Genomic DNA, 11,702 nt, shown 5'->3' with positions numbered 1-11,702 from the left:
TGAGAGGCCACTGTGACATCCCAGGGTGTCACTTCACATATGCTTTGCCAGCTACTCCCCTTCACAGCTGTGAGCAGACACCTACCCCAAGAAAGCAAAGCCCTTCCTCAGACAGAGGCATAGAAAGCCTTCCCCACTTCGCTGCCTTTTGTCTCGAGGACACAGCCTCTCTGAGGAGCTATAGATGCAGAGTGGCATGGGCACAGACAGCTGGAGCAGGCTCTTGGAAAGGGCTGCTCAGGCACAGAGGGCTTCAGTCTGGCAAGCATCAGCTGGCAGAGGGAAGAATCCACCTTCAGACCCTGGAGGCAAACTAGTATGGATAGTTCTTTCAAAGAAATAAAGCACCATAAGTTGCAACAGAAGCACAGGGAAAACATGTTCAGAATACCCAGAGAGAGCCTGTTTTCAGGCTATGGCAGAGAGCTGTAAAAGGTGGTCATTCAGCCAGGCTTGCTGGCCACTGGCAGGCAGCACAAAAGCTGTGGCTGGTCCATGACTACTGAGAAACCCCCAATGTCCACCATGTACACCTCAGCAAATCCCACAGCTCCAAAGCAGCAAGTCCAAGGTGGGCAGGATGCACTAAACCTTGGCATGACATACTGAGGATGGACACCAGAAGCATAGGGGGAATTAGGGAAATGGGTGCACAGATGCTGGATTTGACAGGCTGGTACTACGCACTGCAAAGCTGTGACACTTGAGAATCTCACTTGTGGCAGCCCCAGGTTTTGATTAAGTAATACGATTTTCAGAAGCACTTGGTTTGCTCCTCACTCTGTTCCCACTTATTTCAATCCTGTAGTGGTTTGCATGGGAGCAAGACAAAGCCACATGTTTCTGAAAAGCCACACCTGCACAGTGCAGACTCAGTAGAGCACCCCTGCCCTTGCTTTCAAGGGCATTCCCCATCAGCTTTACAAATATTGCTTGAAAATATGTTACTGCAAACAAGCATGGTGACTAGGAAAAGGGAGGTAAGGGATGCAGTCCTATTAAACATTAAAAAAAAAATTATTAATTTTATCTACTGGGCATTCTGAGAAAAGAAGATATGAGCATCTGTACATTCCTTTCTGGTGAGTTTTTATAGGCAGGCAGCTGTTTAAAAGGCAGGTCAGGTGTTAAAGAGAGAGAGCACATCTTCACAGCTCTTTTCAGCTACCAAAAATACTTGATTTCTGATAAGAAGTTTCACACAGATCTTTGAGATAAAGTCTTATTTCCAACACAACTTAAGGAAGAGTATCGGGCTGCCTGAAGACAACTGTGTCAAACTCAAAATCAACAGCCACCACACTACTAAAATCTCTCCTAGAAGCTGTGACTCTCAACCATACTTACTCAGCTTAATGAAGTCATCATTTTTGTCCAGCACAGACAACTATGCTGACTACAAAAAAGGTTGAGGCATTCAGAAAACTTGTGTGTATCACCTCCAGCTTCTTCCCTGCCCTCTTCCTTTGCCTCACCAGACACAGCCACCCACCCATTTTATCCTGAACACATCTTCCAGCTTCAGCATGGTTGCAGGAAAGGGGCCAGTCATTAGTGCCACACACCATGCCAAGGTTGCATGCTCCTTCCAAGACAGGCAGGCAGACAGCCTTTATTTCATTTGCAGGCTTTACTTCAGCTGCACCTTCAGAAAGCCTCTGAGGAGTACGCATGATACAGGAACAAGAAGTAACAAATATGACATAGATAAATTCAAGTTGAGGTTGCCAAATTGCCCTGCAAGCCCTGAGTCAGAAGGCAAAAAGATGGTCATTCTTACTGCAGCTCTGACTTTTGAGGTAAAGAAGCATTAAAATTGTCTCTCTTGGCCTCTGTAAAAACAGATCAGACTGATTGTAAAAAACTAGTATCTTCCTTCCCTGGGCTCATCCTTGTTTATACCTCTCAGCAAAATGAAATCAAGAGAGAAATCCGGTGGTTCTAGTAATACTTGTGTGATTAGAGACCAGACTTCAGAGTTGCATCTAAGAACATCTTACAGCCATTTTAGGTGCTCACTAGATTTCTTTACTGTCAAGAAATCAGATTTTTATTTGTTTAGGTTCTCCTAAAGAGGCTTCTCTCTCCTCAGTGTAGGCTCTCCTAGTCCTGCAGTCTCAGAAAATACTAGCACAAGTCAGTTCTCATGATCAAGACCACACAAATTTTAAAACAACTCCCACTATAAACATCTGGCATATTCAAATCCCTCAGCCAGCCAATTCAACACAATGCAGGCATATTTAAGATATCTAAGGGAAAGCACTTCCTTTACTTCTCATTCAACAGAATACCTATTGTTTCTAAATTAATTCTAATTTCTGTCTTCTAATTTTAAAGTCATTCTGAAGCCCAAATGGCATCAATTCCACTGAAATGGACACACCATAAAGCAAATCCACTGCAGCCACTAGTGAAGGCACAGCAGCCTCAAACAGCTTGGTCAGATCCTGTGGCCGGTCAAAGGAGCAAAAGGGATGAGTACAAAGCGACCAGTTTAATTCCATGGGGTTTTTTTTTTACAAATAACATTTACTATGAGTGCCAAAACATAAACATACACAGCTCTTTGTCTGCAACCTGCTCACAACAAACACAAGCCCTGCCACCTCTCCTCCAGAGCAACCAGGGCCTCCTGCCTGACTTCTTACCCACCGGGAAGAGGCTAAATGACGAAGATCCACACAGACTGTCCTTCCAAGCAGGTGGCACATCTGAATTCTCAGCTGTTCCAGGGTTTATGATTAACAAGCATGCTGCCCTGAACACGGAGCTCTCTGCCACTGTAACCCTGTGCTGAGGCTCAGGACAAGTGGACTCACATTGGAAAAGAAAGGCCACTCAGTTCAGAGAAATCCAGAAGAGCTGGATCCCCTAGGTTTGATTGCTTGTTTTGGTGGTGTTTTTCCTGCTTTTTGAAAGAGAATGAACATGATGATGATATTTCTACCAGCAGCTATGAGCAGATAGATTCCACAATGCACAGAAAGGCAGTGCTCCTCTTCACATTTGCATCCTAACAGGAAAAATTGTAAAAAAAAATCATAGGTTTTTCTGCTATATCTTACCAGACAAAACGTTTGAGGCAAATTTGGCTTGAGACATTGTTCTGTAACTCTCTTGAGACACTAATTACCAAAGTCCAGGTTTTCTCACTAGCAGAAGTCAAATGAAATCCAAATTACTTGAACAAAACAAATCTCTACAGCAGAAAACAAGTTCCACATCTCAGACTCGAGCTTATATGAAGCTTTACAAACTGCTAACAACCAGCTAGTTGTTTTACACTCCTCTATAATTCTACCCATATCCCAAAAGAGCCTTTACCTCAGGTACCTGGCCTGTCTTTTCTTCTCCAGCATGCATATTCAGATAAAACACTTATCTAAGAATCATCACAGGCAGCCAAGACATCATGGCAGACCTGAAGAAAATCAATCCAAGTGAAATTAAAGGACTGAAAAAGGGGAAATTTAGATACAGTTATGAAGAATAATTTTCTTTTCCTAAAACCACTGCAGTACAAAATTATTGCTTCCTGTTAGAGACGTAATGTATGCTATCATCTGATAAATTTCAGGAAATCAATGCAAACCCAGATTAATTTTACAAAACAGCGAGTTCTATACGTCACTACCAAAATTGCCAAGTTGCTTCTCCTAAGACGTGGTCAGAGACTCTGGAGACTTCAAGAGCCTAACAACACAAGTGAAAATTAGAGCAGGTCAGACAGAAGCTTTATTAATCATGGTCATGGTGAGAGAACTCTGGAACAGCATTCCACCTCTGCATCCTTGCCAAGTGATAGCAGAGACACCAACTATAGACTATTTTGCAGAGGAAAAGGTAAAAAAGGAGGTGAGGAAAAACAACCATGTAAATACTAACAAAGCTAGATACCCACCCCTAAGAGGTCTCTAATTACCTCACTAATAACCACAATTTGAAGAAACAATGAATTGGCAAACATTGTGACAAAGTGGGAAACTGGCTTGTGGGAGAGCAGTGGGAGTAATACCTGGTATTACCCTGGTATTAACAAAAGTAGAGCGTTTGAATCGCTTAAAAGCAGTCAGCTTTGAATCAAAAAACCACGTTATTTTAGTTAGGATAAACTTCTTAGGCATCTTAAATCTTAATTTTAGCACCACAATGTAAAATCCAGAGGAAAGGGCACTTCCAGAAAATAAACCTCTACTGACTTACCCTCTTTCAGTGGCACACACTCCACACCAGTAATTTCTGTTCCCTGCAGAGGAGAGGCATAAGAACCACTTTGCCAGCTGCTATCCCCCTCTCCACATTGCATCCACAAGGTCAGCAGATGTGACCACAAACACAGCTTTTAATTAACACGTTTTCTTTCATTTCAAAAGGTGCCCTCTAAAGGGCTCCTCCAAGAGGAACTGCTGAAATGATTCTGTGGCCACTGCTTGACATCTTCGTGAGTAGCATGAATGAGAAGCAAAATTGAGTAGTGAAAAATAAAAGGGAGGGATCACTCCACCCCTAGAAAGTCATGCAGCCTTCAAGAGGTTCAAAAGCCCCTGCGTATTTTCATGTCTCGGTGTTACTCTCAAATACAACCAAGGCACTCTCTAAGCCCTGGTAAGCATTTCTGAAGTCCAGAGGGGACTCCTCAAGGGCTGCCTGAAGGGGACAATCACTATTGTGTCACAGCCTCCCACATGAGGAGATGGAGCTCACTTCCAGAGCTGGGCAGAGGTCACCCGCTTCTAGCTGCCCTCCCAGGCTGGGCAGGATCAAGCCACAGGGCAGGAAAACCAAGAGACCTCAGCCCACACTGCCCAGTCCAGAAGAGGCTGGAGAGACGCAGCTGCAATCCTACCAGTTCCTGGCATTTCTCCCATTCTCTACCTCAGACTCCCCCTGACAGTCGTCTTTATCATTTTCAACAGCTCAGGACCCCATGTCCCACACATACATCTTCATCACCTATCAGAAATGGCTTCATTCACAGGCCCACAACAATGGAAAACAGAAAAGATGATCTTCAACACGCCTTTCTACACAGAAGGTGCAAGAAGAAGTGGGGGTGAAAGAGGAAGGCTTGATTCTTCTTGGTCCCATTTGCAAAAGAAAACTTAAGAAATTCAGTTCCCAGTGCTGCAAGACAAAGCAGACCCACACAGAGCAGTGTGTGGCATGGGGCTCTCCCCCAGTTTACTGTTACCATAAAGGCTGCTGTGACTGTTCACCATAAGCTAAAAAGAGCAGCTGTTCCTTGCTTTACAGCACATCCCTCCCACCTGCCCCAGCCAGCAGAAATCCCGCTGCAGCCACTGCCAGTAACGCTATGTTGGCAGAGGAACACCACTTCTCAGGCATGGCCACAGGCTCCTCAGAGAGCAGCACTGAAGAACCTTTTTCAGAAAAAATTAAACCTGTAGGGTAACTGGGACTTGGTTTCACATCTTGGTGACAGACCCTAATTTAAGGGGTAGAAGAAGGGCACTTGGGATTAAACACAAAGAACCTTTTATTTCTATTTCAAAATCTGAGATTGGCCCTCTTCTACAGGCCTAGCTGAAAGCAGGATTACCCAGCTGAGAGCAGTCTACATTTCAGCATTCAGGATTCATGAAAACCATTTCCAGCTCTGATCTTCTTGCTGTGAAAACTCCATTTTCATCATCAGCTTATGCTTGCTTTATTTTATGGGTAAAACAGCAGCATAGCCCAAAGATGTTTCTCACAGTTATTTCTGAAGCAGCCAGGACTGAATTTCTGGGGCCTCTGCACTAGTCTTGAACTAGCTGGGTGATTTGCTGGATGAAGTATCCTCACCAGTTTGAGCTGAAAATTCACTAGGCTTGGCTTCCTTTTACCAAGCATCTCATTTATTCCAGATCCTAAATTTACAAGTCCTCAGAAGATGAACAGTTGTTATGCACAGAGAGGACTTAAGCGCTCCTGCTATTCCCAATCTCTTTCAGTAATTGTCTAGAAACTACGTGCAAGCAAAGCAAGAGAGGCCAAATTCAAGGTCAACTCCTCATCATCCAGCATTCAACACCTACCAAATCATTTTGAGAGAAAGAGACAAAACACACTGACAGAGGAAAGGAGCAATAGAGTCAGTCAGGTCAGATTTGCACATACTACATGGGGAACTGTAGCTATTTTGCATACACCTTCTCTCTCTATCATGCAATAATAGATTACACTAGAAAAGACCCAAGCTCTACAGAGAGTAGCCCGCAGTTTGAGGAATTTTTGCTCTAATTACCCCCAGCACAGGATTTTTATTGTATTATGGAAAGAAAAATACCTGTATCTTTACCACGTGCCAAAACCAAGAAATTAAAGGAAGGGAAACTGGAAGGCCAACACTCAAAAGAGTCCAGAAGACAGGCTCAGGGTTCCTTCAAATAACAACATACAATTAAACCACTCCTTCACCCTGGGAAGGAGAGGCAGTAGCTGCTTGTGGTTCTGCAGTCATGGGTTCTGTCCTTTGGAACACAATGAAGAAGATGCAGTTTGAGTCTGTGGAACACAACGCTACAATGACTTCCTTTCCGATTAAGAAAAAAAGTTGACAAGGGATTCTGAAAGAGGGAAACAAAATTTACGAACCCTCTTGGCCAAACTCAAGTTTGTTCTCCACAACTACACTCAACACAGATCTGCTTGTACTCTTTGGCATAAATGAGAAAACTCCCAGCAACAGCTGAACAGGAGTAGGCATAAGGATGCAGTGCAACTGGAAGGACAAAGCAGAAGACACTCGTGACTCATGGGCCTCTCTTCCTTTTCATAAAGAGGCAACATAATGCCAGATAACAAAATCTGCCCTGGGACCATCTGTGCTCGCCTCTGTTTTGATGAATTTCTCAGGCAAAGTGGGCAGACCTGTCTCCTCACCCGTGCTGCTCAGCTTTAGCTTTCCAGAGCCAGCTAGTGTTATTCAGCATCATTACTGTGTTACGTGAGATGATTATCAGCTCTGCTGGCTCCTCCAGCTCTAGAGCAATCAGCACAAAGCAGCTTCCATAATCTTCTCAGCCCACCAGCCTCAAGACAGTTTGAAGTGTATATAAAAAGCAGACTTACCTGGCTTGCTTCCTTCACAGTCATGCCCCAGTTGACCTTTGGTGTTCAAGCCACAGGTATACACCTCCCCATCTTCCAACAGGAACACAGAGTGGTTTCCTCCACATGCCACCTCCTTGACATTTCTATCATGGATGAATCCATACACCTGTGGTTCAGGAATGATGACCTGGAGGTTGCTACCTATCCCAGGTTGTCCATAAGACGAGTAGCCCCAGCATAGCATTTTCTCTCTTTTCAGCAAGTCATGTATCCTTCCTGGGCAAGAGAAACAGGGCAATGAGTGTGAATGAAGCAAGTACACCACAAGTGATCCTACAGAGATCCAGCTGTTCACAGCAGGAGGTGGAAACAACCAGAAAAGGCATTTCCTGCATGACTGTCAGGTTTGTGAACTGTCAGTAAACCATCACACAGACAAAGAGTAATCAAGACAGCTCAGCTGTGGTACTGAATCAGCACCTTCATGCCTTGGCCATCTCTAGCTGCAAGGCAGTAGAAATGTTCTGAAACCCAGGAGACCAAGCTTTTACTCTGCAAAATTACTCTGCTTCAAAAACCAAATATCAGACAATGCCCTAAACCAACTGTAATGCTTTTTAGACTAACAGGTCCAAATCTGAACTTTTAGAGTGTCATATTCGAGACCACTCCTAAACAGTCTTTAAAAATTACCTCAAAGGTGGTTAGACTAGCCCTGAACAGGTATTTGTGGTGTACTGGCCAATGCAGAAATGTGTTATTTCTGATAAACAAATATTAAGGAGTACTTTGCTCAATTGAACACAGTCTTGCAGCCCAAATTTGTGCATGTACACACACACAGAGAACTTTAGCCACACACTGAACACACACACCCCTGAACTACAGCAAGAATTATACAAGAAGAAGCAGTTCACGTGGAGCAGCACATTGACAGCTTGGCCCTGACAGCAATGGACAGGTCACGTTGATGCAGCTTGCCAGCAGTCAGGTGTTATCTTTTGCACTGTGCTCAGTGAAAGTCAGGGATTTCAGAGTGGGGTAACATGGAAAGGGAAAAAATATAGCAATATAAATATACAAAATAATAAATATAATAAGAAATAAATAAAATAATAAATATAAAATAATAAATAAAGTAATATAAAAGGTCCAAGGTGTGAACGTGATAAAGACAACAGGATGCTAATGCATAAAAGCCAGGGGAGAAAAACAGCATTCCATAAGAAGCACATGAAAGATTTTAGTAATACTCCTTTGTCACTCCTAACCTCAATAGGTTTGGGTTATTTGTTAAACATGCTATACTAATAAGACATTGAGAACTCCTCTGATTGAACTGGAAACTAGTTAAAGCTTTTTTTTTTTCTTTCTTTCTTTTTTTTTTTTTGCAAAGGGAAGAAGAAAGAAGATTAGAAAATGAAAGATCTGAGACATCAAGTCTTACGACACACCATGCCAAGTTTTAAGCTAAGGCAATTTGCAGCAGCAGCATTTACTAACTTAGCACAAGATAGAAAAGCAAACAGTAACCCCTGAAGCACCAAAGATTCCTTCTCCCACTCTGAACAGACAGGAAACACATGCATTTCAGTTTGTTCCCAAAACCTGGTGCTAATTCAAGCTCTAGGTATTAACAATAAAGCCTTTCCTAATCAAAGCCCTAAGCAAAGGGTGTGCATCTCTTACCCTTTGCCTGTCAGCTGTGGTCACTTCCATTGAGGCAGGACTGAGCTGGAAGAGGGAGGGAGAGGATTGGATTTTCCAGTTAGTACTTCATCAGTGGTGTGATTTCCTACCGCAAACTGTTTACTAGGATCTCTTATTATTTAAAGTAATGCAGGACCCCATTTATCTCTAGCAGCCCTCCTTCCTCTATAGCGTAATTCAACTCATTCACACCCACGTGTGCTTATCACTGGCCAGCTCCAAAGGACGAAGAGGAAAACGCAGAGGTTACAAGGCTGTGCCTGGTTAAATCAGTCATGGTGTACAGTCTGGATTTGGTTGCCCTAAGCACAAAAGCCTGCTGGAAGAGACCCCCTCTATGCTGGCTACGCTAAGAATAGGAATGCTGTGGGACACAAGAAAATTCAAGTGTGTGCATGTGCTTTAAATGTGCTTTAAACTGCTGCATTTATAGCGCACTTCATGTTCTATCACACCACCAAAAAAAACCAAAAAACCCCAAACTAAAAATGCATGAGCAGCACCCTGAAGGTGGCAGGGAATAGTTTCAAAACTGACACTGGAATGGCAGAAATCTGGGACTGCCATTTCTCTCAGCCTGGGGAACTGCCGTGTTACAAAGCCATGAGCAGCAATCCTGAAGATCCAAGGATCATGTTCCCTGCTAGGATAAATAGATACTGCCTCTGAGCTGAAAAGATCTCACCAGTATATGACTCGAACTACAATGACATTGTACCACATGATCTAAATATTAATTTGGGATACCTTCTAAAAGGGTACCTCAACAGTCTGCTCCCTACAGACTATAGTCATCTTCCCTAGTGCTAGTTTCATTTAAAAATGCTAAAAATACATTAATTACTTTCCTTGTGTTCATATTCCACATGAGAATTTGCTGCTAATAGGCAAGGGAATATGATGTGATTGATAAGAGATGGGTTTTTCACTCCAGCTAAGACACTACTTGAAACAGGAAGAGTTCAAACTCCCAGTAATCCATATAAACACTAGGGTGATATTTCAGAGTTCAACCCTCCGTTCATGCTAGAGGCCAGATTTTCTGAAGCCCCTCATACTTAACAATCCTGACACCAGACACAGAAAATCTGGTTTTCACTAGTTTTTTTAAATCATTTCTATTGACTGCCACCCCCATCTTCTAAACATTTTGCCAATAAATCTCTGTGCAGCTCAGTTTCACAGGAACAGACCAACACTTTCCACTGGAGAGCAAAAACTAACATAGCCACTTAGAATTTCAGTGTACAGGCACAGCTAAATATTTCCAATGGCCTGGTGAATTTACTTATGTGGAAGACATTTTAAAAACCACGACTTTTAAGACTGTTTTTTTTCTCCCCCCTAAAAAAAGCTGCTGGAGGTCTTAATACATTATATATTCAAGTAGGAGCTGTGTCCTGAAACACAACGAGGCTTTAAATGACAATTTCACACTCTGTTTCCAATCTGGTTAAGGCAGTTACTCTTCTTTGACAGTAGAAGAGGGAGTAAAAGTGCATCTTCCACTGCAAACTACCTCTACAAACTGAACACCTTTCTCATACTAAAACAATTACATAAAAAGTTTCTAGTGTAGGCAAGCACTAACAGACATGTGCCTGCACATACACATGTATATACTAAATATATGATTTATATTCACTTGTCTGAAATTTTATATAAGTGATTAATATTCCTAGTGCCCAGCTCAATACACCTTAAAAAAGCTGAATTTTTATCTTCAGAGGGCAAACCTTTAGGGGAGATGTTTTTCTTAAAAGCATCAGTTAGGGATTAAAGTTCACAGTTCCTTTTAAAAACGGGATTGCAAAAAGCACAAGAACTGCAGTACCCAACTACATCACCTATTCCTATTCTTCACAAATCCCAACACAGCCAGCTTGGTATTCATGTTTCAGAGATAAGAACAGATGCAATGCAGTAAAGCCAGTCATTTGCAGAGAAACCCCACATACTTAAAAAAAAAAAAAAAAAAAAAAAAAAAGAAGGGGGAAGATATACCACCACATCCTCAGAGCCTGACATTCCAGGAATAATTCACCATCAAAACAGTGAAGTACATACATAGCACAACTAGAGCTAGGAAAACCTCACACTGTGAGGAATATTTTGAGGAAATCTATTGTGGGTGGAAGACCCACCCTCTGCTATAATAAGCTTCTGCTGACATACTAAGTATATATCCTTTGGTGAAAAAAGCCCCGGTGCTTTGGTAAAGTAATAATGCTGCACGTATGATCATGACAGGATGTATTTTATTTTGTCTTTTTTTTTTTCCTTTTCCTCTCTCTTTTTAAAAGCTCTCATGCCATGCACAGTCTCTCCTCACAATCACACAAACATATTCTAAAGCCATTTCCACTCTGCGCCCTTTCTGGGAAAGTCAGCTTAGTAAATATCACGATTGCAACAAACAACACTCAACGCTCAATGCTCTCTAAACAAAGAGATCTGCCAACTGGCAGGGCATGAATAAACAAGTTTTTCCTTCCCTCTTGTTTGTGAGATTTCAGATAGCAAATGTGTTTCTTCTACCGGCATTGCTCAACAATGACGGAATTTACTACCTCTTTCTGCCACTAACCCTCCGAGTCCACTTTCTTCTTCCCTTTGCCTCCGTTTCAGTCCAACTCAATGTCCAATGCAAACCAGGTTCCGGAACAAGGGAACACAAGGTGTACCAGCAAATGAGTTAATGCAGGAGCAGAGCATTTCCACTGCACAGCCGCATGCCCTCAGATGGAGATGGCCCCACAGACGACATATAAAAATAGACACCTAAAATCAAACATGACAATCCCCTCGCCATCACCTCCATTTTGCAATCCCAGTAAAATCACCTCTCCCTCCCTGCCTTCACCCCGGACACCCCGGGCTCCTTGGCTTCCTGCGGCTGGTTCCCCAGCCCCCCCCCCACCCTCCCCCCCGGG

At 42.9% G+C, this 11,702-nt stretch overlaps 1 protein-coding gene across 4 annotated transcripts in view; it reads right to left on the bottom strand.

The window, feature by feature from the left end:
- Nucleotides 1–11,564, bottom strand: part of LOC103622373 (probable E3 ubiquitin-protein ligase HERC3) — a 45,030-nt gene extending 33,466 nt beyond the window's left edge. The window contains exons 1-3 of one of the 4 annotated variants that reach the window (XR_001865205.1): nt 11,340–11,564; nt 8,749–8,793; nt 7,078–7,335 (exon numbers count right to left, since the gene is read on the bottom strand). Coding sequence is in view for 3 of the 4 variants with exons in the window: in XM_017744117.1 (XP_017599606.1) it covers nt 7,078–7,303 (226 nt within the window). In the remaining variant the exon portion in view is untranslated. The remainder of the gene's footprint in view (nt 1–7,077; nt 7,336–8,748; nt 8,794–11,339) is intronic. The other 3 variants (XM_017744117.1, XM_008641312.2, XM_017744116.1) reach the window with 3 other exon arrangements.
- Nucleotides 11,565–11,702: the final 138 nt, after the last annotated feature.

Source organism: Corvus brachyrhynchos, unplaced genomic scaffold, assembly GCF_000691975.1.
Source record: "Corvus brachyrhynchos isolate BGI_N302 unplaced genomic scaffold, ASM69197v1 scaffold229, whole genome shotgun sequence".
In the NCBI taxonomy this organism is placed as follows: Eukaryota; Metazoa; Chordata; class Aves; order Passeriformes; family Corvidae; genus Corvus; species Corvus brachyrhynchos.
Note: the sequence above shows the minus strand (reverse complement) of the source record. Positions and strands in the feature narration are given on the sequence as shown.